The 24,866-nt window shown below is 47.4% G+C and overlaps 1 protein-coding gene across 1 annotated transcript; it reads left to right on the top strand.

Moving 5' to 3' along the window:
* The first annotated feature begins 424 nt into the window (after positions 1-424).
* FOSL2 (FOS like 2, AP-1 transcription factor subunit) lies at positions 425-12,936 on the top strand. The gene is made up of 4 exons (XM_086869984.1): positions 425-949; positions 6,909-7,163; positions 10,718-10,825; positions 12,302-12,936. The coding sequence occupies exons 1-4, from the start codon at positions 851-853 to the stop codon at positions 12,809-12,811; spliced, it is 972 nt and encodes a 323-aa protein (XP_086726110.1). The 5' UTR covers positions 425-850; the 3' UTR covers positions 12,812-12,936.
* Positions 12,937-24,866: the final 11,930 nt, after the last annotated feature.

Here is a 24,866-nt window from a genome sequence, read left to right as displayed (position 1 = left end):
TGGCTTCGCCGCTGCGCCTGCCCAGCCGTAGCGACCCGCACCGTGGGCCCGGGAGGGGCGGGTTCAGCGGGACGGGCGGCGCGGCGGAGGCGGGCGCTGTCCCCCTGCGGCCGGGCCGGCTCCCCCGCCGCGGCGGCAGGTGGGAGGCTCCGCTCTGGCAAGGTGGGGCCGGTGCGCCGCGGGTTTGACGTGTGCGAGTGCACATGGTGCGGCGGCGGCGGCGGGCGGATAATAAGCGAGCGCGGCCAGGGCAATGCCATTGCTCTGAGTCACCGCGGGCGCGCGGAGCTCCCGCTCGCAGCGCCGCCGAACCGCGGGGCGCAAGACCCGGCTGAGTCACCTTGCGCCGGGAAAAGGGGCGGCCGGTGTGTGGTGGTGGTGGAGGAGGAGGTCGGGGAGGCGGAGGAGAACCGCTCCGCCTGCAGCCCCCGAGGCTAGAGCCGCTCCGCCGGCGGGGAGAGTTTCGCCGGGCAGCGCCGAGAGAGGACATCGGCGAGCGCCCGCTTTGAGCGCACGTCTCTGCTTCCGCCGCGCCGCCGAGTCCTACCGTCCCGTCCCGCAGGCGCTCGGCTGTCAGCTGAGCTACTTTATCATCATTGTTATTATTTTTATTTTTGTTGTCTCTTTATTTTTAATTTTTTTTCTTTTTACCTTTTTGTTCCCACACTTTCTTCCCCATCTCCAAAGCCGTTTTTATTATTTTTTTTCCCCCTTTTCGCGGCGAGCGTTGGGAGGCGAAAGGCAAGAGCCGAAGATTTGGGAGGGAGAAGGGGGCGGGGAGACGGCGAGGGAGCGGCGGGTGTCGGTGTGGGAAGGCGGGGACGCGGCTCCCCCGGCCCGACCTCGGACCATGTACCAGGACTACCCCGGGAACTTCGACACCTCCTCCAGAGGCAGCAGCGGCTCCCCGGGACATCCCGAGACCTACTCGAGTGGCGCAGCCCAGCAGGTAGGGCCGGGTGCTGTCCCTCTTCCCCGGTCCCTCCGGGGGCTGCTCCGAGCTCTCCCGGGACGGGAGTTCACCGCCACGCCCGGGGAGCGGCCGGCGCTTCCTCCGCGGTGGAGGCGCGGACGGCCGGCGTAGAGGCGCCGACCGCGGGGGCGCAGGCGGTGTCGGGGCGTAGGGCTGCCCGCAGCCGCCGCTCCGTCCCGCCGCCCTTAGCGGGGCGCCGCCGTTTGCCTTCCTTCCCTGCCCGCCCGTCCCGGAGCGGTGCCGCGACGCGTCCGGAGGGACGCTGACCGGAGTTCCTCGCCTGTCGGGCCGGGAGCGTTGTGGGAGGCACGGCCTTCTCCCAACGGGGGAAGGGAATGCCCGGCGGGCACTCTCCGCCGGCCCAGCCCCAAGTGGAGCGGGGTCGGTGGGCGTGGGTGCCGAGCCCCCGCCTGTCGCCCGGGCACCCGCCGCAGCGTCGGGCCGGGACCCGCTCGGCGGTCAAAGGGCTCCTCCGGGCGACTTCACTGCGAGGTCGGTAACGCCAATACAGGGGTGCACTGAACTCTTCCTCCTTCCTGCTTTTGTTCTTGTGAGCTTCTCGCTGTCCATGTTCATCGCGCCTGCCCGGATGGTGCCCGGGACTCGCCCGCAGCACTTTGGGCGGCTTAGCTGCGACTTTGGGAGGTGTCGCCCGAATTATTCGCGGACCTGTTGCAGCCGCCGTGGAATACGGAGGGATGGCTGGAAGTGGGCTCTGGGTCTTTCCAGCGCCGAGGGTTGTCTGCCCGCTTCTCCCCCACTAATCTTTGTCTCCGGGGCCCTGACACTCTCTTTGCCTTTGCCACACCGGGACTCCGCGGCCGGCGGCGTGCCGTTCTGCTCAGCCCTCTGCCCGCCCGATCCTTGGTTCTGCCGGGAGCCGCCGGCCGCTCTCCGGATGGCCGAGGTATTTTCCGAGCGGGAGTTTCCTGGGGCTTGCCCGAGCGCTCCCCGGCCCCGCTAAGAACTCAAGCCCCGCTGCCGGGAGGCGCTTCAAGAATGGGGACTATTTCCTGTAGAAGCGCCCTGAATTCACGGACCTGAAAGCCCAGTCGTGTGGTTTGAGATTTTTTTCCTTTCATTTTTCCTAAGAAAATACCTCAGAATGACTTACATGCCTAGATCGACTAAATCTACCACTTCTGGGGAAGGCATTACACAATCGGTCCAGTTATACAAACTTGGGTTATTTCATAACTTGTTTACATCAGCTGGCCGAGCCTTACTCTTTTTTTGTCTTTTCAGAGCTGGGCTTTCTTCCCCCCCCCCCCCCTTTTTTTTTTTTCCTCACAATATTATTTCTTGTGTGGCTTGTGTGAGCGAACTAACAGTGTGAGAACAGTGTAGCCTTCGCGTCAAGGAGTTATAGGATAATTAAAAGAGAGGAAAGAAAAAAAAAAGGAAAAAAACTCCAGTCTTAAACTCTGCCAGCCGTACCAGCCCGTGACATTCCTCACATTAAAGAAGTTTTACCAGAAATGACTCGCTGCCGCTCCCCGCCTGCTCCAAACGCATCTCGCTGGTGCCCTCTGCGGGCTGAGGACTGGGGTTTCCAGGGATTCTAGCTCAGCTAAAGCTTATTCCCTGGTTTACAGTAAATACTAGGGCAGGGTGGGGGAGCGGGAAGGGGGGCTGAGAAACTCGAAACGCCCGGCAAACTGCAAATTTTCACTCTCCCTTTTTTCCTGTGATTTAACATCTTCTCTAGATTCAAGCACTTGCTGCCGGATGTCGTGAAACTCTGTCATCATATTTGTACTCTCACAGTCTGAGCAATAATTGTGTTTCCCCCTTTTTCTGGGGCTCTACATCTTCCCCAGGCAGCTCGCGTGTGTGCCATTTGATATGGGGACCAAAGCCCAGTTTCTAGGGTTACTATCTGAAACAGGGCTTTGAGCAGGACGTTAGCTTAGCGAGAACATAAATATTTTCTTTAAGAATCCGGGACATTTCTCAAGGCCTTGTGCTCCATCTTTCCCTTGATCCTTACAGATGTTGTAGATTAGGATCAAATGTAAGTGTTGCCTTTACCCTAGCAGTTAGGCTGTTCTGCTGATTCTCTATGGAGAGCTGCAGTTTTATCACTACAAAAAATATGCATTGCTGAAATTTTTTCTTTATTGTGTTTTTTCCCCAAAAGCAAAAAAAGATGCATCTGTCACATGCTTAAATGGAAACTGTGTCTCTGAGCCAAAACTTTGATGCTTTTTAATTATTTTTTCCCATCCAGCACCACACTGGAACATTTTTCTTTTAACTTATGTGTCATGCTATTTTCCTAATCACTGACTTGCTATGTGGTAAACATAGACTTTAATGGGAAGAGTTTGTGTACTGTTTCAGAGTGGTCAGCTTTCCCCTGAGATATTATAGCACTGTGTCCAGTTTTCCTTTGAGGAGATGTTCAACATAGGAGAGCCATCAAGGGCTTTGTATTTATTATAAGATCTATTACATATACACTATATTACTAATTGAGTAATGTTGAATATGCTCTAGGATTTTTTGTGGTCACTTTATTGTTGGCTTTGATTTCTACCCCCCACCCCCAGCCATTATACCCATTTCTTGACTGGTTTCTGGTGCTGCTCAGCACTTAGTTACAGATGTCAGTGAAGGTCCAGAGTGAAGCAAAGACACAGCAGAGTGCCATACAGAAACCTTAAGGTGGAGAAAGGAACCATAAAGCCAAAGCTTGAAATCTCCCCATGCTGTCTGTGCTGCAAAGTTGTGAGCTCCTAATGTAGTCTGCCCCTGCCTGTGGCAGGACTCGCTGGAGCCTCCTCTGTCTGTGGATCTGAGGAGGCTCTCATCCAACCCCGTATTTTTAAGGCAGAGCAGAGACTGACCTCAGTTCTTGGCACATTTAATAACAGGACTCTTTCTGTTTGCTGTTTAGTTGTTGGGGTTTTTAATGATAACTTCATCTGTGTTTGCTTGGGTCAGGAGGAGAGCAGTGGGTTCATGGCTGAGTGCATGCTACGTGTGTAGCCCTGCAATCTGCCTATCACTTAATCTTTCTATAGTGCTCTGAATTCCTTGTAGGGAGGAAGAAGTGAGAGCTGGCAGAGAGATGCTTCCAGGAGCCTCTTGTGGGTCAGGAGAGGAGAGCTGTGAGAGGAGAAGGCAGGAGGGGGTCTGGAAAGAGAAGTGGGGAGGTGGGTGAAGGCAGGCAGTGCTGCCAGGCTAGCAGAGGCATTGAAACTCTGAGAGGAGGAGGGATGAGGAGAGAAAAGATGGGGCTGCTTTTTGGGAAAAGGTTTGGCACTTCTGTGTGAGGAGGCTGGTTCTCAAAGGGGCTGTGCAGGAGAGGTGGCAGGGAATTCAGGGCCTGCCACTGCAACCAGCAGCATCCCAGGGGTCAGACCTGATGACCATGGAGCAGAATGTGGGGGGCCAGCAGCATTTTGGCACGGCACAGCTGATCCAGTGCAACATCCTAGCAGGGAAAGCAAGGTATGTAGGGAAAGCCTGATCAGTCAGGAAACAATGCTTGTAAAACCTAGTGTTAGTGTTAGAGTTAGACTGAGCATACTGTGTCTTAAGACTCAGATTGACACAGCAGTGTGTCCCTTAATTAGCTATCCAGGAAAAATACTGCCTTTGGAAAGTACAGAATACAGAAAAATACAGGTTTAAGGGATTTTTTTTTTTTTTAATTTTTATTATTATTTCTAAGATATTTTGAGTTATTAGAAGGGAAGGTGGTGACAGATACGGGGTATAGCACAGAGAGGAACTGTTCTCTTCTCCCAGGTCTGCAAGCAAGCATTGTGGAGATGCAGAGGGATGTGTCTGAACTGAGCAGCTCCCCCTTGCTGTCCAGGAGACACTGCTAGTGTTACAGAAGGGTCCTAGGTTGAATACAGGAGTGATTGGAAATGGAGCACTTGCTTAGTCAATACTCAGAGCCTGATTTTTGTCAGGTGCTTGTATTTTATGTGGTTGATTTGGTGGTGGATCTCACTCTCTCAACCAAAAATTCCTCTGTTGGGAATTTTTAGCATGTTGTTGGGTGTTGGAGGGAAAGGTTAGCTCTGGAATGCCAGTCTCTATGGTAAAGCACCAGAAACTCTCTGGATATTTTGCAGTCATAGTTTTCTAGTGTCCCTGCAAAGAAGAGAGGACATTCCTTTCCTGCTTTTTTGATGTGAAAGGGAGGATGGCACAGATAGGTAATGGTCGTGGTAGAAGCCACTTGTGGATCTGGAAGTAGGGCTCAAATCCCTTGAGTTGAGCTCATGGTTCAACTGGTCTCACACTTCCTTCTGCAAGGTTAAGGTCCTCTTGTGTTCTGGTTATGGAGGCACCAATGCATTCTCTTCTGTGCTATGTGGTCACAGCCTACACCATGCAGAGCAAAGGAGGGGATTTGCACCCATGAAAGTGTTGACAGTTTGTGGCTCTGAGCCTCCGTAACTAATTGGGAGAGGTGACATGGACTCTGAAATGTGGGATGAGCTGAGGCTGCGTTTGAGTCAAGCTCCAAGTAAATCTCTGAGGTGCTGTTGGAGGTTTTACCAAGGTCTTGGCAAAAAGTCATCTCTGTGTAATTTCCCCACCTGCTTAACTTGACTTACTCATTCCTTCTCTCATCCTTTATTGCTAGATTTTGAGCTGTTCAGAGGTGTAAGTCAGCAGCTTTCAGTATTCAGACTGGATCTCCTGGTCTTCAGGTGTTCGCAGCTTGCTAATGCTGGCCTGTAGCTATCAGCATGTGAAATACTATTTGCAGTAGCCTTGGTTTAACAAAGCTCTTAAGGTGCTTGACTAGGCACACCTTGAAAAGGAAATCTTTGTTGAAGTGGTGTCCCTTATCTGGGACGCTTACCTGAGCTGAGGTCAGGCTGATGCAAGGGCTCTCACTTCTCTGGGAAGCTAGGTTGTTGACCCAAGAATGTGCATTTTTCATTTCAGTGAAATAATTTCAAGGCTTGCAAGCCAGTGGTGGTGACAGCTGTGGGTCCTATAAGCCCTGTCCCTTGCTGAGTGATTGCTGGAGCAAGGCTTGTCTGTGTGTTAATTCCAGTTTAACCATTGAAAGCATCCTGAAGGAGCTCAGCATAGACAAAAACATTCTTTCTCTCTGCTTCCCCCTCCGGGGACAAGCAATTGTTTTCCTTGCAATTTAGTGCCAGCATATTATCCAGATGGATTTACCTCTGTCTGAAAGAAGGTGTACATGTATTTTGGAGGTGATCATTAGCTGCTGCCTTGGTTTTACTGCTGCCTTGTTTTGTCTAGACAGTGCAGAGAGCTGCAGGGAACTTGTCCGATCTGAATCCTAAGAACTATTTTATAGGCTGCTATTAAAATACATATCCTCGCACGTAACCATCTCAGGGCTGGGTTTCTTAGTGAGCACAGAGCTACTGAAGAAGAAGCAGGCTGCTGTTCTTGTCATACCAAACCCTACATGGACCAAGCCCAAATTTAAGGGCGATCCTTTGGTGAAAGGAGGCTTTGCTCTGCTTGGTAACGGCATTTCAGAACTGAAGTTTCTCTTCCTTTTCTTTGGTCTTGAAGAGAAGTGTTTCTCTAGAAACTCCTTAATTCCCCTTTTGCTCCATGCTGGAAGGAATGGTGAGCACTGGCAGGAGGTGGCAGCAGTGTGGACAGTGCCTGGGTGGGGAGACTGCACTAGGGTATGCTGCAGAGGTGTTTGGGGGAAGAGGAAAAGGGTTGGGAGAGGGCAGGGCTGCTCTGGAGGGGAAGTGCCTGAGCCCAGTGCCTTCCTCAGAGGGCTGTGGCAGGCAGGGGCAGCTTAAGATGCTGCAGAGGCACCAGCTACTGGTGTTTTCGCTTCAGGTGCTGCTTTGATCCTCACTGGTTCTACTCCTAAGTGCCTAGCTGGTTTCAGAGTAACCACTTATGTTCTGCTCTCATTGATGGTTTCTTTGCTCCTGTCCCTCTTCTCCTCTGCCTTTCCTCCTAGAAATTTCGAGTAGATATGCCAGGATCAGGCAGTGCTTTTATCCCTACGATCAACGCCATCACAACCAGCCAAGACCTGCAGTGGATGGTCCAGCCCACCGTCATCACCTCCATGTCAAGCCCTTACTCCCGTTCGCACCCCTACAGCCACCCACTGCCCCCGCTGTCTTCAGTGGCTGGACACACAGCTCTCCAGCGTCCTGGTGTCATCAAAACCATCGGGACCACAGTGGGACGGAGACGGAGAGATGAGCAGGTAACTACAGTGGGGAGAGCAGCTGGGAGTGCCTTGAAAACAGACGTACAGAGATCTTCCCCCTCACCACTCATGAGATCTCCCAGCACCACAGGGGAGCACCAAGGTCCATCCCTGATGCTGTACACATGCTGGGGCTTCTTAGGGTGGTGTAGGGTGTAAGCTGGAGGGTGACTTTTATTGCTGACTTCTCATCATATGGTGAGATTTATCCAGTTTACCCAAGTGTTTGTTTCATCAAACACTGTGCATCACCAGCTCACATTGCAGCTTGGTCTCAAAAGCAGGTGAAACTGAGGTTGAGCCCTGGGTTTCAGTTTGAGTGTCTCTACCACTCCAGGCAGAAGGAAACCTCCAAGAAAGCAGAGCAGCTTTCATATAGATCCTTTACAAATCTGACACCAAATTACATCAACTAGTGTTTTCTGTCAGCTTTGTAGCTGCTAGCACTGCTCCAGTCTCTATTTGTGTGATGCTCCCAGTACCAGCCCGCATCATGCTGGGAAGAGCAGCTGCCCTAAAACACCTCAGCTCTAATATGAAGTGCCTTCTGGATGACTGGGATCTAAATCCACCTTCCCACTACAGACCTGGAATCGCTTGATTTTTTTTGGAGCAGTTGGGTGGGGGATCCCATAAGAGATTTCTCTGCTCCAAACCCAGCGGTATTTTCATAACTGGCATGGGGAGGCTTGTATTATTGCTGCCCTGTGTTCAGCTTCCTAATGGCATTATCAAGCTCTGACTCTGGATCTGGTGGACTAGGTGCAGGCATGTCATCTTCTGGAAATCAGCACTGTTGTTCTTATCTTAGTAAGAATCACTTTCTCCAGGGCTGTCTGGTGAGCAGCTACTCAAAGTCCCAGGCTGATTTCTCTTTTAAAAAATAATAAAAAAAAAATCTAACTAAACTCCCCGAGTTGTTCCCAAGCAGCATTTGTGTGGGTTGCTGCAGAGCAGTGCAGTGAGACACCCTCCAGACTTGAGCGGATGCTGTTGTGTGAGGTCTGTTTCTAATAAGACTCACCAGCTCCATTTCTACATAATCTGTTTTGATTCAGTCCGATTATTTTATGTGGAGTTGCTGTCTGATTTAGACCCAAGAGGTTAAAAGTCAGAGTTTAGTATTACCTCTGTGTGGGGAGCTGGTACGGCTGCATTGAGGACCCTTTTCTGGGAGGAAGGATGGGGTAGCCATGGTGGTTCTGGTACGTGCCAGCCTTTTCCACCAGCTGGAGCTACATCCCTGTTCCCTGCATGCAGGGCTGATGTCCAAAGGCAAAGAAAGTCTCACAAAACTGGAGGAATAATTAGCAACAACTAATTTGTTTGACAAATGCTGCCTCTGTGTTCACAAATTGGCTGTGAAGAGATCACCATATTCTCTGCTTTATTTGTTGTTCTGAGTTATTTGCTGAAGGATTTGTGCCAAGCAATTCCTGGCCTGTGGCTTATTTGCAAGCCGTTCATTGTGGGTCATTCAGAGCCAAGTCCTTTTGATTAGACATGTGCTAAGGCACTACCCAGGCATTTTACTGTGGCCCTTTGGCTCAGGTTTCCACAACTGGTGCTTTGAACACCACATCGGAGTGTCTTTTTGGAAAACGTTGTGTAAAGCTTTATGAAAAGAGCCTGTTTTGATGAACGTTCCTGACAGTGAATGCACGTATTGGGCTTGGACAAGCTACGGATAGTGCATGCAGCATGGGCAAAAAGAGTGCCCAATCCAACCACTTTCAAACAAATCCAGCAGCCACTGGTGGAATATTCCTTTTTAGCTCTGGTAAAATGTTAAGAACACCCATCCAGATTAGGGGCTTCTGCCCCACCTGTGCAATTTTTGCAAAGCAGAGTCTCTGAAACAGATAATTTTTAAATTGCTGAAGGCTCTTGGAGCAGAAATTTTATTCCAAACATATTTCAGTGAGATCTGTGCATTAAAGGGCTCTTGAAAATTTTACACAGGGGTCCCAAGTAAGCATAGCTTCTGTGTGTATGCTCAGTGCTTTGCCACACTGGAGATATTTGTGTGCAAATACATTTTTACCCTGCACACATATGGGGTGGGAAGTGAGTGGGAGGAGCTGTAGCAGGGAGAGCAGTGCCTACAGGGGCTATTTACTGGGGGAAATATGCTGCCTAGCAAAGTGGAGGTACTGCACACCGCCCCCCCCCCCCCCCCCCAAGATGGACATTGTGATGGAAAAAGCTGTTGGGCCTATATTCTGTGTCCTGCAATCCTGGAATTGCTTGTGTTGCTCAGTGAGCATCATATTACATGCAGGTGAAATCACAGGCACAAATCAGATCCTGAAAAAAGCTGAAATGAGCGAATGGAAAGCCCAGAGGCTGAAGTAAACTTACTCAAACTGCAAACATCAAAATTAGGGAGCTAGAGCAAGCCAAAACAAACTAGGTTGAGGTTGGAGTAAAATTAACAATAAAAAGAAAAGATAGTAAAACTGTGAATGCCTCATTTGTGACATTGACAGTGCATGAGGATATTAAAACTGAAGCTTCTCTGAAGAGGTGTTTTCATTCTCTGCTGGCAATCTGTGAGACATGTGCTTTGCCAGGTGTCAGGGTTTTGCTTTCATTTACAGTCACCAGGCCAGAGTCCCTGCAGCACACACGTGCTGGGTGAAACATAAGGCACAAGGTTGGAGTGCAGGGCTGAGCACGTGTCCAGAATCCCCATGCTGGGCTGTCTGCATGGCTTCTGCATGCTGGGTGCCACAGCAGAGTGGGGCCACACTTGCCCACTCTGTGCCCTGCTGTACTGACTCCCTGGCTTTGGCCATGGCACAAATCTATCTGCTGCTGATGGGGTTTGTAAAACCTTGTCTCAAACCCCAAAAGCTAGGCATAGCTTTGACCAGATCTTGTGAGCTCCTACTCACTTCCTCTGGTTTCACAAGAGTGTAACTGCATGGGTTTTTATGGAATTGCTCCTGATTTACATCAATGAGGATGTCAGCTGGCCTCAAGAAGCCCTTGATATCACTGGAGCCTTGCCTGCTGATGCAAGAAGCAGTGTGTTATCTTGCTGAGTGCTCAAAAATCTGAGGTCAGATTTTTGGGTGGTGTAAATCATTGTTGCTTCACGGACTTCATGGGAGCTCTGCTGATTTCCCTGTCTCTCCCTGTACACCATCCCGACCTTCAAGCAAACAACTATTTTTGTGTGGGAAGCAGCAGATATTTTCTTTCAAGAAAGAGGCACTTACAACATCGTGCTCTGGTTTTGCTTAATGTACCACCCAAGTTGTGAAACATTCAGAGCATCATTTATCTGTTTGGCCTTGGTGTAGATTAACTGTCCTCTTACACAATCTTCTCCCTGTGCCTTGCTCCTTCTGCTCACCCTTCCGCTAAGACCTGGTGCAGGCAGAGATACTGCATGCTTTCATCTTCTGCTGACATCAATGATGAGGGGGAGTGCTCGGCATCCTGCTGGATCAGGCTTTTTTCCTTTGCATTGCAGTTAAATCCTCACAAACTTAAAGGAAAGCCTTGCTCAGATCTGATTGGATTTTCTTGGTACTTGCCCACAGCTGTCACCTGAGGAAGAAGAGAAACGAAGGATCCGGAGAGAGAGGAATAAGCTGGCAGCTGCTAAGTGTCGTAACAGGCGTCGAGAGCTAACAGAGAAACTCCAGGCGGTATGTACCCTGCGTACGTTTCTCCTCCCTCGTTACCCACCCTTCCGATCAGCTCCAAGGGCATTGTTCTTCCTCCACCAGCATGTTTGAGAAGATGCTTCAAACACACTCTGCCTTCCTTGTCCAAGGCTGCCCAAGGGTACTGCTCCTATATCAACAGTAACTGATGAGGAGGACTTGGGCCTGGAGCTTAAGATCCTAAAATTCTCTTTCCTGAGTGCTCAAAATATCCTAGGAGCTCTCTTCCCTCCTTGGTTCTCAACTAACTAGCACAACTCTCCCTGACTCTGGTCACCTTTCATAAGTGGAAATAAAGACACTGTGTGCCTCAAAGGCAGGCTTTAAGGACAAAAGCACCAAAGAGGTAGGATCGTCTAAAAGCTGTAGAAAACAAGGCAGATATGTGTACCTATCAAAGCTATACCCTTTAGGCTTACTCCTTCTTTGGAGGTGGGATAGTAACTGACCAACTTCAAAAAGGAAGCACCACAGAGACATGTACCCTGATACTGTATGAGTAGTAATTAGTAAAGCTGGAGAAGGTGGAACTGAGCGTAAGAACGAAGGGATGGATGGGTAAGGCACTGGTTGAAGAGAAGACAAGATTGGGCTGTGTGGAATAAACTGAAGGAAAGGCTTCAGTGTTCCTGGTCAAGAACCAAGAGCCTGGTTTTATCCAATGATCTTGTTAACAAGCACAGCAGCAGTGAAAGCACACCTGTCAAATGTGCTACTGCTTCAAATTAGGAGGTGTTCTCAGTGTAGGGGAGGCAGGATATCCTATAGAAATGTTGTGACTAAAGTGATAGAAGTGAGAGCAGTGTGCAAAGTGGGAAGTCATATCCTGAAGGGCTGAGTGTGAGTTTTGTGAAGTTACGAGTTCCTCACATGGGAACTAACTGCTCCCAGACTGACTATGATCCATCTGCATGATGTGACCATGGGAAAGCTAAATGTATTAACTGTAGGATGCATCAGGGCACTAACATCCAGTGTTAGTCCTTTGGGCAAGAGTTAGACAAGTGTCAGACCTAATCTGGAATATGCACTAAAGAAATAAAATGGAAACAGTTTAGCAACTGCTATACACTACCTCTGTCAAAGTGCAAAGACTATTACTAGCCTAACATAAAAAAACAATGGGAGGAGATCTGGTCCTCTGCTAAGGTGTCTGTCAGGCAGAGAGCAAGGGAGAAGACTGAAGTCACAGGCCAAGACAGTAGCAAAAACTTGCCATCAGAAAATTAAGGCAAATTCATGAGATTATAACCCTTAGATTGGTGATGTTTGGGAATCGCCTACAAGTAGACATGTGAAACATAAGATGCTCCACTGGCAATGACCTGGTTGTCTGCTTGGCTCATTAAGAGTCTGGGGTGTATCTGCCTGTGCCAGATGGGGTGTGGACTTGGTGGCCCTGTTCCATGTGAGTAGTTTGAGCCTTTGCTATTTTATTTATTCCCTTTTTGTCTGCAGGAAACAGAAGTACTGGAGGAGGAGAAGTCAGTGCTGCAAAAGGAGATTGCTGAGCTCCAGAAGGAGAAGGAGAAGCTGGAGTTTATGCTGGTGGCTCATAGCCCTGTGTGCAAAATCAGCCCCGAGGAACGTCGGAGCCCACCATCCAGCAGCCTCCAGAGCATTCGGACTGGAGCAAGTGGAGCGGTGGTGGTGAAGCAGGAGCCTGTGGAGGAAGAGATCCCATCTTCCTCTTTGGTCCTTGACAAAGCCCAGAGGTCTGTCATTAAGCCCATCAGCATTGCTGGAGGTTTTTATGGGGAGGAGGCACTCAACACTCCCATTGTGGTGACCTCAACACCAGCCATCACTCCTGGCTCTTCCAACTTGGTGTTCACCTACCCTAACGTGTTGGATCAGGAGTCTCCTCTCTCCCCTTCTGAGTCCTGCTCCAAAGCTCACCGGAGGAGCAGCAGCAGCGGGGACCAGTCCTCAGATTCTTTGAACTCTCCCACCTTGCTGGCATTGTAATCCCCCTGCAGCTCCCCATTTTGCCAGTGTGTTATATCCCCCACAGCACCATGGGGGGAGCCCCCTCCATGGGATTAGAGACAGGCACAAGATCGTTCAAGCACAAGGGCAGCAAGAACAAGGATGGGGAAGTGCTACAGCTCCAGGAAGGAGAGTGAGGACCAACGCCAGCTCCCTGGAGGCAGGAAACACGAGGGTGGGACTGACATGCCAGGGTTGTTCGGAGAGGGTGATGTCCACTCTGTAGGGACTGCCCATGGAAACCTCTTTGTGGCTATAGTGGACTTGGGGAGCACTCCTGGCCAGGACTGAAGGCGAGCTGCAGACAGTTGCTAGTCATTCCTTTCCTTTGTGGATTGACCTGATCGGTTGTGCTCTGTGCTTAAATCATTCTGGTTAGTGGTCTTACAACTTCTCTCTTTTGTGCTTGCGCTCTCTCTCTCTCTCTCTCTGTTTATCATTTCCAATGTTGTCGATCCCATTACATTTCACTCAGTTACTCTGAAATCTAAAGTCTTATTAGGATCTGACCTCTTGGGAATAGCTGTGGAAAACATGTAGGGTTGCCCAGACAGAGGGATGACAGCTGGGAAGACCAGGAGATGGGGGGGACCAAGAGGAGCCCAAGAGCTCAGCAGCAAGGGCAGAGCTTTTAGTCTCTAGCCTGAGGTACAGAGACAGCAGAAGGCTCATGTGGAAGCCTTTCTTTTTTAAAAAGATATATTTATCCCCTTGGGCTCCTCAAAAAAACAAGTTAGCATCTCAGGGCCAAAGTAGCATCAGAAAAGCTGCCGTGCTAACACTTAGCAGTCTCTGGCAGGGTTTTACCCTAGTTTGCTGGATATCAAGTCTGCTGCTTGTTGTTTACTTTTCCTGGGCTGCCTGCTGTCTAGGGAGTATTACATCTTCCTTCCCATCGGGGCTCCTGACTCAGAGGCTGATCTCTTCCTGTTAGTAAATCTTCCCCTCCCCTTGGCCATTTGCAGAACATGCTACAAAAAAAAAGGTGGCACCACATGCCTATAAATCTAGGATGGAGACTGGCAGCAGCTGAGACAGTGAAATTAGCTGGCTGTACCCTTGCTGATTTTTTCATTGTTGGGAAACAAAGCAGCATGTATTCACCAGCACAGCATAGGCCACAAGGCCCCAGCTCCTGACCAGGCAGGAATGGCATGGATAAAGTGTTGACCTTGTTGAACTAAAACAGAGCTTCTGACAAGCTCTGGCAAATGACAGATTGACAGCTGGTGAAAATCAATTGGCATTATTTGCCCCTTTGTCTTTGGCCTCTGGTTTTTCTTTGCATTACAGTTGATCTCATTTTGTTGTGGTTGATTGGCCTGAAGACAAAGAATCAAACCAAAGGGCTCTTTCCCTAGTCTTGGGTCCTTTTCTAGCCTGTGGACTTGACTGTTAGTACTAAGTGCTTACAGAGAGCACAAGCTCTCCAGTGCTCATGTTCACCACTGAAAACAGAAATGTGTGTAATCTGTTTCTCCTTGGAGCCAAGCTCAATTCCTGTTGATGTCAAGGCACTGGCAAACCATGACCCTGTGCACACTAGGATTGCCCAGCTTGCCAGCTAAACCGCTTAGGAGATAGCTCTTTGGTCCTGCCTATTGAAGCTGTGGTGACAGCTATTTTTTTTGGTGTGAGATTGTGTTTTTCTTTTATACACACACACATACATATTTTTTTTTAAAAATTTTTTTAATCAACCAAAACTGGGACATTTCTTGTTCAGGCTGGACCTGGAGAAATGCAACATACATTACAGGGCTAGTTGTAAGAGATGCAATACTGCTGCAGTCCCCACCAACTCTACTGGAAATTTATAGGGTTTAGTCTTGTGGAACTGGAACTTTACTCAGCAGGGCTGGCTTCCGTCAAACTCTGGCCACTCCCATTCCTTGAATCATTTCAAAGGGACACTATTCTGGATCTAAAGGTGGACTTTGGCTTTTTTATTATAACTATTATTTTTAACCCAGGTATTTACCAAACCTGCTAGAAATATGTGAGTGATCTTTTTGCTTCATAAAGCTGATTGGATTCAGGCTTTTTCTATATTGCTTAAACACTTCCATTTTGATATTGGTGCTACAGGTTTCAAATGGAGGTTACGCAGAAAGTGAAATTAGTAAAGGAGTTGTATTGTCTTTACATGTACATCAAAACTTCCTTTTTAATAAAGTAGATCTTAAATTTCTAATAGTTAGCAGAGAGGATACACTTTTCCTGAGGTTTTACATAGATGATATCACTTTAGGTGAAACTACAGCTTCTCTGTTTCTGTTTTGCCAAATGCTTGTTTGGGCCACTCTGGACTGAAAACCTAAAGCTATTAATAAAACATCTCTGCATGTAATTTCCACACATTTTTGAGAACACAACACTGACAAGTGGTGGGTGAATCCTAAAATGATGCATCTACTTTTGAGGCTTGCTGACCAGGATTGCTGTCTCTTGTGAGATCAGGAACATCCACCCCTTGTAGGGGTTTCAGGAAGTCAGGTGTCTCCTCAGATCTAACTCGTGGAACAACGGAAACCTACCTTTGCTTCTGGTCACTGAATCATTGCCAAAAGGAGGTACAGCTGATCCTTGTCCACTGCCTCCTGCCTGGTCATTGACTTGCTCAAAGAAAATATGCTCCCCTTTCCTGACCTGTGATACTGATGGGAGCCATGTGAAACTGCTCAGAAAAGAGGATTATTTTCTACTGTTTGGAAAAAGCCCCAGAGACCTTGTGCCTGTCCGTTTTCTCCCTCAAGTCTCTCAAACAATGTCTGTGTTGGGATCACTCGTCTCTGGTCTTTTGTATTTCGTGGATCAGCCTTACTTTTGTTTAGTTTCTTTCAGGCAGGTACAACTTCACTTCTGTTCTGGTCTGGCCCTACATTCTTCTTTTCTTCATTTCTGGTGTGCTCTTTGGGACCTGATTGTCCTTCCCATGCCCAAAATGTTATTTTCCATGAGCACCTTCCCTGCCAGTTCCTATATGTAGTGTCTCCATGTTCTGCATGTAGTGGGGATGTGGGAGCTGTTGTAACTTGTGCTGACAGAGTTGTTGAAGTCAATGGAAAAAGGCCCAAGGAATTTCAGCTGGTATCTGGTCAGTGCCCTGGTGACTGGCCCAACAAAGTCTCTCCTAACATCCTAAATTAATCAATGCCAAACTGGGAGGAGTAGTAGCAGCTGCATTGAAGGAAACATTCAGCTTCTAGGTGATGTTTGCCATTCCAGTTCTGCCCTCATTCCTTCTTTTCCTTTCACAGTTGTGGCATTGCCTTCATATATTCCTTTCTTGTAGATGTGGAGACTGGGTAAGTCTCAATCCACTTGTGGTGTGATGGGATTTGGGACCAACATGCTGGGGACAGTAGCTCTCTGTTGTGTTTTTATAATTATTATTTAAATGATCTATTTAGTTTATCTGAACTTTTAATTTTGCTGCTTACTGTATGTAGGATCCACCTGGCCTTCATCCTAAATGAAAAGAAAAAAACAAAATGAAAACAAACCTAAGACACCTCCCTTCTCCTTGGTCTCTTATTATTTATTGGCAGGCAGCCATCTTGTGCCTGCTCTAGCAGATCTGCCTGCCATTAATTTAACATCCTCCCAAATCACATTCCTGGTGTTTGGTTGTTGCTTCTTTTTTTCTTTTTGTTACTGTTTTGGGTTTTTTTTCCATTCTAAAACAGACTTCTGAAATATAAGAAATCTTATTATCATGATACAAGTTCATTTTCATTAGGAAGGCCAAGTCAAACATTTTAAGAGGTGGGGGGAACAATATACATTTATTTCTTATTTATTTATCATGTTTACATCTTTTTTTTTTCTGTTCAAGACTTGGATATAATAAAGAAAGCATTAAAAATACTACAATCTTCTTTTTTTTTTTTAGGCTAATAATTTTTTTGATTCCTTAAATAAAAGAATCTGAGTTTTGTTGTCTGTATAAAATGTAAAAAGAGATAAGTTTTTAAAGATGCATTACCATTCCTCTGTGAACAGTAGGTGGAGTTCAGGACAAATCTCAGAATACAAGATAATAATAAAATCTATCCTGTTTTACTTAATTGTTCCCCTCCTATCCTGTATGATTAAAGGGTTATTCCACTTTCTTGTTTGTGGTTACTTGATGTTAAAACCATATTAAAATGTGTAAGAAATAGGTATCCAATTGTTTTTGCTCAGTGAGAGGATAAACTGTTGTATATATCTTGATATACTGTGTAGTTCAAAGTAACATCAATAAGGGATAGTGCATCTTTATTAGAGTGGTAAGTTACTAGTGTCACTAAAGTCTGCTTTGAGATCCTCAGATACAGAAAGGGCCTGGTTCTGATTCCACTCACATGGAATAAATTCAAAGCATTAGTAGCATTTTGCTGCTGTGAAGCAGGTGTCAGTAGTGAAATGAAGTCTCAGTGACTAATAGGTGACCATGAGGATTGTTGAAGGTTTGAGGGCACCATTATCTTTTTTTCCTCAAAAGTTTTAGATCATGCATTTTCTTTTTTACTGTCTGCAGTGAAATAGTTTCTGCCTCAGAAGTTCTTAAAGATGACTGCTGAAGTGGGACCTTTCTTTGCTCATAGTGATCTTGATGTCATTTTTGCAGTTTTGGGGAATTTCAGCTCTGAGGCATTCTCTCTGATATTATGTCTTTTCTGTTCTAATTATTTTACTGAATTATAGGCCTAGAGTATTTGCACTAAAACAAAAAGCTTGTTAGAGAAAGCTTGCTGCTACAAAAGAAAGAATATACAAAAATGGTTTTGCTTTTACAATTTTAACAGAGTAGCATTTTGTAGAATGAAATCAATCTAGACTGAAAAGAAAAAAACTACTTTTCTTTTTTCCTCTGCACCTTCTCCCCCCATACTCCTTTCTTTTCATCCAGTTCCTCAGTGGTATGATGTTACCCCCTTCTCTTTTGGTGCTCAGTTGTAATGATTGGCTGTATTATTGACTATGCTGTGGAGTTATGACACTTGTAAATCTCATTTTAATGACATTGTGGACACTTTTGTATAGCAAGAACTAACTGGAGTTCTCTCTGTTAATTGAAGTCATTAAAAAGCTCCCTTTGCCATGAACAATTAAAAGCTTGCATGTTTCTTCACTATGAACAAATGGGTTCAGCATTGCCAGGTGCCTGGTTGCAGCACATTTCAAGGCTTCTTTCATAAGAGCAGCTGCAATCCTGACAGCTGTTACCTGTAACAATGGTAGATGGGGCAGAGGCTAGCAGAGCAGCCCACGTGGGCTAAAAGGAAAACAAAACACTAATCCTTTCATCTTGGCTTCAAAAAGGAAAAGGATTGAGGTAGACAATGTGTGCTGACTTTTTTTGTTTGTTTGTTTGTTTTAAATATCCTCAAGCAGAAGGAGTCAAAGCTTCTGCTCTGAAAACCTGGGGTGGAGAGCGTGGTTGCTTCACTGGCAGCAAGGAGGAGGTTAAGATGGAATTCCCTTGCTTGCCTGGGGAAAGCTCCAGCCTCTGGAGTGGAAGGAACTCAAATACATCATGTTAGGAGTGAAGGATGTTCAAGTTCAAAATGAAACATCAGTGGAAAAGGAGATAGGTGAATCATGGCCTGCCAAGCTGGCACCAGACCAAGCTTCTTCTTAGTCATTCATAGACTTCCTTAAGAGTAATGTCTGCACTGGTTTCCTGCTGGTCCCTGTCCCTTGTTTGTTTTTTTTTTACCCTCTTTTTTTCTTTTTTTATTTTTTAACCCATGTTCTCACAATTCTATGGGAAAGGAGATGAGAGATGCTGGATTAAGTTATATGGTGTATGGAAACTATTTGTGAAGTTATAGGGAATGCTGGAGGTATCAGTTACCAGAAGAGGGAATACATGCACATGCCTGTGTGAAATGATCTCAGCTCTCAGGAATCCATACTGTAGGAAAATTGACATGAAATCAGCATAACAGGGTTTGAGCTTTAGAGCAGGACCCAGCCTTAGGGTCAAGGATGACAGAAGAGTAAGGGAGAGCCTATGGTAAGCTTTTTCTAAATGCACTTGTCCTGGTATGGCTAAAGGAAAAAGCAGATATTCTAGCTGGTATGGCAACTACAAACAGATATGCCAAAGGAGCGTCATCTCTTCATATCTAACTCCACTGAGCCTTGGGCATGGTGGGGGGAGTCCCCATTTGATCTCCTACTTCATACAAGCCTTCTCCAATGAGAGTGCTTCCAGGATTTCCTTCCTCTCAAAGGGCTTTCCCATTACACTGCTGCACAGAGTCATCCAGTCTCAATTTTGTCAAACCAGCTCCTTTGGCAGTGTATACCTCCTCCACCCCCTCCCAAAAAAAGGCTAACAGGCAGATATGTTCTTGCTCCCTAAGCTCCTGTTTGCTCACAGCACCCTTCAGAAAGGCTTAATGTTGCTTGACTGCAAATGCTGCTTGCGAGGCCCAGCCTCCCACCTGATTTTCTCCCAGCAGTGGCTGGCTGTGACTGCCTTTGATCATCATTAGCTGTGGACCCTGGAACGTCCACAGCAGTTACTGTAGCTTGGTTATGAAGGATGAAATTGCACAGCAGAGAAAACTTTTCCACCAGTCTTCTAGCTTTGAGAGGCAGAATTCTACCATTTTGACATGGAAATCATATTTTTTCCAACATCCTCATCTTGGTTTAGATCACTTTACATAGGGAATTTCCCCTCCTTCCAAAACAGGCTCATCCTCTCTCTACCCTGCAATGCCCTAACCCTGTGATGAGAGAGAATGATCTGTATCTTACCACAGGGTAGGCAGAGTTGTACTGGAAGAGAGATTACCCATTCCTTTTGCAGGAAAGTTTGTGAGGGACATCTGCATCAAAAACTCTTAATAATTTAGTATGCACTAAATACATCCCAATGATGCATTTAGTGCATACAATCATGGAAAGAGACTCCCCGTTCTCTTTTGTCTCTCCACAGAATATGATACTCATCTCTGGAGTTCTCCTTGTGGTCATATTTCTTATTGACCAAAGCACTGGCTCCTCTCTCCAAGCTGCATGTGTGGGTAGCCCAGTCTTCTTACCTGGAGTGGAGACCCACCTGGAACAGAGCTTTTGTGGTAAGAGAAGGCCTAGAGGAGTTGCCTGAATATATCATGCCAGAGAATCTCAAGTTGTCAGATGAAGGCTTCTGGTGATTTTTTCTTTTTTTTCACTTTTAAAATTTTATCTAGAAACTGTAGATAAGCAGCTACAGGAACACTGCAGAAATTCTGTAGTCAATGGAAAGAACAAGCATGTGTTAAATCTGAAGAAAGCTTAATGGCAAGAAGAGCTGGAGTGGGAGTGTGGGGGAAAAGGAGGGCATCCAGAACACTGGTTTGAAGTGATGTTTCCACTGTCATGTGGGAAGGATGTGACAGAGAAATGGTGACATGGTTATTGCATCAGATACCCCAAAGTGGAAAAAATGACGCATTAAAAAATGCCCATAAAACACTACACTGTATGGTCCTGTTCTACTGATATCTCTATGTCCTGAAATTTCATATCATCGTAACAAGTGTTTCTGCTCAGTCTTACATGGCACTAGTGAGGCTTCCATTCAGCAGTGCCTGGCCAGTGTCAGGGCAATGAACAGTGCAGATGGATTATCAGATGGGTGGAAGTTGCTGACACCCTCTCATAGGGCTGAGGTTTACATGAAAGATTTTCATGTGTGTTCCAGTGTAGTGAGATCCAGTACACCTCAGGAAGATATTCCTTGATGAAGACAGGACAAGGCTGGGAGGAAAGGCCAAGACAGCTGGGAATATTTGCCTATGAGAAAAGAAGGTTAAGGGAGGATCTTACCAAAGTGTGTCAATACCTCATGGGGGTAGGGAACAAAGGAGATGCAATCATGCTTTTTGCAGTAGTACCAAGTGACAGGATGAGAGGCAATGGTCACAATTTGTAACAGAGGACATGAAAGTAACTTTTTCACTGAGAAGGTGGTCAGACACTGGCATAGGTTGACCAGGGAAGTTTGTGGAGTTTTCATCCTTGGAGACATTCAAAACTAGACTGGACGTGGCTCTCAGCAATCTGCTCCAACTGACCCTGCTTGAGCAAAAGGGTGGACGGGACATTCTCCTGTGATGTCTTCCAATCTCAGTCATTCTGTGTTTCTGCTTTTCATTCCACATAGTCCTGAAGGAACATATTGTGAGCATATTTCTTTCCCCCTCGCAGTGCTATCTCATCTGAACCCCAGAATTCCTCTGTACTAAATATCAGCCTTTTGATGCTGGCTATGCAAGGTCAAACAGATAAGGACTAAGCTGAGAGAAGGCTGTCATGGCAGACAAGAATGTAAACTGTTCAGCTTGTTGCAGTGTCAGATTTCCTTTTTAATTTTGCATGCTCCATTCTACAGACTAGTTTGGGGGAAGAGAGGGAGACAGGCCTTACAAGGCTGTGATCTAGATCCCGCATCCCACAAATGATTCTCTGCAAGTCCACAGGCAGTGCCAGAAACTGTTGCCTATTTGCCTTTTGCAGGCTTTCCTACTGTTTTCCCCTCTCAGGAGAAAGTAGTTTCTCAAGTTCCCTAGAAAACTAAGTAAGAATCTACAGCTGATGATCCTGGGTGAGCTTCTGGGTCAGGCACAATCAGTTAACTGAGCAAAGAGTTCCCTCTGGCCCCCCATCCTGTTTCTGTAACCCTGGTTGGGCTCCCAGACTCAGGCAAATTCATCAGTGGTTCCTAATGATGACACACACTCCTGCTGGTGATTACTGATGTGAACCACCACCAGCAGGAGATGCTGAGTTTGGGCAAAGGGAGGTCAGTTCTTTTCCTTTGGGTAGCTCAGGCTAGTCAAGCACTGGATGCTCTAATTCACGAATTCCTGTTTGAGTTGCTTACATCATATTGCCATTCTGAAATGTACTTAATTCAGTTTTGAAACTGTTTGTTTCATGTTAATGAGGGTAGAGCAACAGACACCAGCCTGTGGGCTTTAAAGGCCTACATGCCAGAGGCCTATGAATAATCTAGGGGAAAGGTGAGCTCATGAACCCTCCACATCTTAGATTGCCCTATGGTCTAGCGAGGCACAGCCCTGCTCCGACCCCTTGGAGCCAGAGCTTTGGGCAGGCCATCAGGATCAGCAGCACCAGCAGCCTCGTGCCTTAGGAATTGGTTGCCACAGCCTTTGTTCTAGGCTGATCCTGATTTGAAAGGCTGCAACCCTTCACTCCTCCCTGCCTGCTAGAAGTCACAGGGGTGATGGGAGACATTAGCTGCCTTTTGTAGCCTCTGATTGAACACCGCGTTTGTGAGCCACAAGGACTGTGATTAAATCTCTGCTCTGAGCCGTGTTCTGAGGCCACACTGGTATCTAATTGCATTCTCTGCTTCTGGCAGCTGAGGAAATGAAGATCTGCCTGTGACACTGCCTGTGGTAAAAGGGAGGGAATAGGAAAGGAGAGTGATGCCTTCAAATATCAGCTTCAGGTGCTTCCCTCGACCTTGGGTGTCCTCTTCTGTCAGCACCTGCAGTTGGGATGGGTGCTCATCCTGGAGTGATGATCTTTCCCCCCCTGCTCTTGTTATCCTGGTGGAGATGAGGGGTTTGCTGGAGCTAGTCACCTGTGGCCAGGCTGTTCCCAGGCAGCTACAAGGAGCAAGGTTGTCCTGAGGTAGCACAGAGCAGGAGCTGTACTGTAAAGGTCTTGGCAACTCAAGGTCCTCCAAGTTGTACCTGGCTGGAAGAGGTCCCTGATTCCATAGGCCTGCCTGTCCTAGAAGACTGAAGGAAGAACATCCTGACAGTATGGCTGGCTGCCTTAGTAGGTCTATCGTCCACCCCTGGTGAGTGTCTGGTTCCAGTTCTGGTTTTCTTTTGTCACATGGCTACAACTCATATTTTTTTTGCCCAGCTGTTGCCATTTCTCTGTTCCCCAAGACCAGTGGCAGCTCCATAGGCACGTTTCTGGTGGCAGGGAGGGAGACTGTTTCTAGTGTGGGGCTGTACAAAGGGCTAAATCCTATAACCCAGTGCCATGGGGAAGAAAATCATTACTAATCCCTATCATATAGCGGCTCCGCCTGCCCAGCAGGATCAATGGCGCCATCTCAGCCCCATTATGTTGACTCTGAATCAGCAAGGAACGCCTAGGAGCCAGGAGGAGAGGGCTCCTCCCTATGTGGGGTACTGTTCCCTGCCTGTGGGACAGTCAAGGCCTCCTTTCCTCCCCCCAGATTTTGGAAGAAGTGATGAAGTGCTCAGTGGTTGTTTATGCCCACAGGCTAGCCCAGACCCTAGGGCAGGATGGGCAGGGCAGAGACCCTGCCAGGATGAGTGCCAGGCTCACCAGCCCCAGAAGCTTGGGGCGAGTATGGGAGCTGCACACCCTCCCAGTTGAGGCCAACCAGTTCTGGCAGGTAGAGGCAGGGGTCAATCTTGGAGCCATTTTCAGGGAGCAGGCTGGCTCTAGGAAAAGCAGGGAGCAGCTGCTTTTTCACCCCCACATTCACATAAGGCTGGAAAACCAGGATTTAGGAAAGGGTGGCCCATCTCACCCTGTGCCCCTTGCAAAAACAAAGGGCAACGGCTTTTCAGACTATACCATTAAAGGAGTTCCCCAGCTTAGTGAACCTCGGCTGACCTCAGGGTATACTGAGCTTCCAGCACAGCAGAGCAGCTTTTCAGTTGAAAGCACGCAGCCCAAAACTTCCCTCCTTGCATCTGGGGAACGGGTGGCTGCTGGAGCACAGGCAGCTAGTGACAGCACAGAGAAAAAAAGGTGATGTTGGTTACTGACTCTCGGATGTAGCCAGATCCCTTCCTAGGAAGGATGTTGCAGTCTGGCAAGATCAACTTGAATGCGAAGCAGCTTCAGCAGTTTTTGGCAGGCCTCAGGTCCAGGAGGATGGGAGGGTGCCAGTCCCACAGCACCACTGGGTGCTTCATGTTGGGGCACAGGAGCAGCACCCCAGCAATGCAATGTTTACAAAGGTGAAAAACATTAATAACATGCAATATGCTCCTCCTGTTGTTTCAATAAGATCAAGGTGTGTACAGGAGAGCAAATGTGTGTATATACATGTGCACACACATGCACTCACTGTGCCTGGTGCAGGATATTGCTCAGTGCAGGATTATTCCAGCCAGGCTGCAGTCAATACTGACAAATACAGTATATGTTCTGTCTTGCCCACAGCAGTGAGGGAGCTGTGGCAGGCTCAGTGCTTTCCTCCCTCTTGTGAAAGACCTGGGGTGTTTTCAGCAGTGTGGGGAGCTCGGGTCCCGACTGCCTCAGGTCCCAACAGTGCATGGCCTTCCTGCTGCCCCAAGAGAATTGGAGGGGAGCAACTCCCAGCCTGGCGCCTTCCTCACCACCAATTCACCCCTTTATGCTCTGCCCTCTTGGAGTGCTGCAAGAGACAGGGGCTCAGGGTAAGAAGAAGAAAAAAGAAGAAGAAGAAGAAAAAAAAAATAGCATGTGAGATCATATAATTAAAGATGGTATCAGAATGTCTAATTAGGATGACTGAGAGAACTTGGCTGGGAGACGCAGCCAAGAGCTGAGTTAGTGTGTTTGCCAGTCCAAAGCTCCTTAACAGTAATTAATCCTTAAATGTCCAATTGTTCAGAGTTCAAGGAAACACCTCCTACTACTGTACTTTGTGTTCCTGTTAAGCAAGGAGACACAGCAGGGCGTGTGCCCTTATTCTGTAAGAGCGACACGCCTAGGGGTGTTGTTAGGAACTAGACCGAAGGTTGAGTATAATTATTAACTACCTAAGAGTTCCCAGCATTGCACAATTACCCAAGCTGCCTTGCAGCTGTGCACTCGCCCTGTTTGGGTTTTTCTTTTTTTTTTCCTTCTTTTTAAAATAGAAATGCTGAGCTTTAGCAGTGGTATGTACAAATCTTACTGAAGTGTCATCTACTCCCCTTCCAATGTCCATTATGCCATTGAATTGGGATGTGGTAGCAGAGGGGAATGAGGGCAGCACATATACCTATATATACACTGTACAGCAGTCTGTGCCCCTCACTGAAACTCAATAGGCTTTTTT

The sequence above is a fragment of the Cyanistes caeruleus genome, chromosome 2 (assembly GCF_971803275.1).
Source record: "Cyanistes caeruleus chromosome 2, bCyaCae1.hap1.1, whole genome shotgun sequence".
Taxonomy (NCBI): Eukaryota; Metazoa; Chordata; class Aves; order Passeriformes; family Paridae; genus Cyanistes; species Cyanistes caeruleus.
The sequence above is the reverse complement of the archived record's forward strand: the minus strand, read 5'-3'. Positions and strand labels throughout refer to the sequence as shown.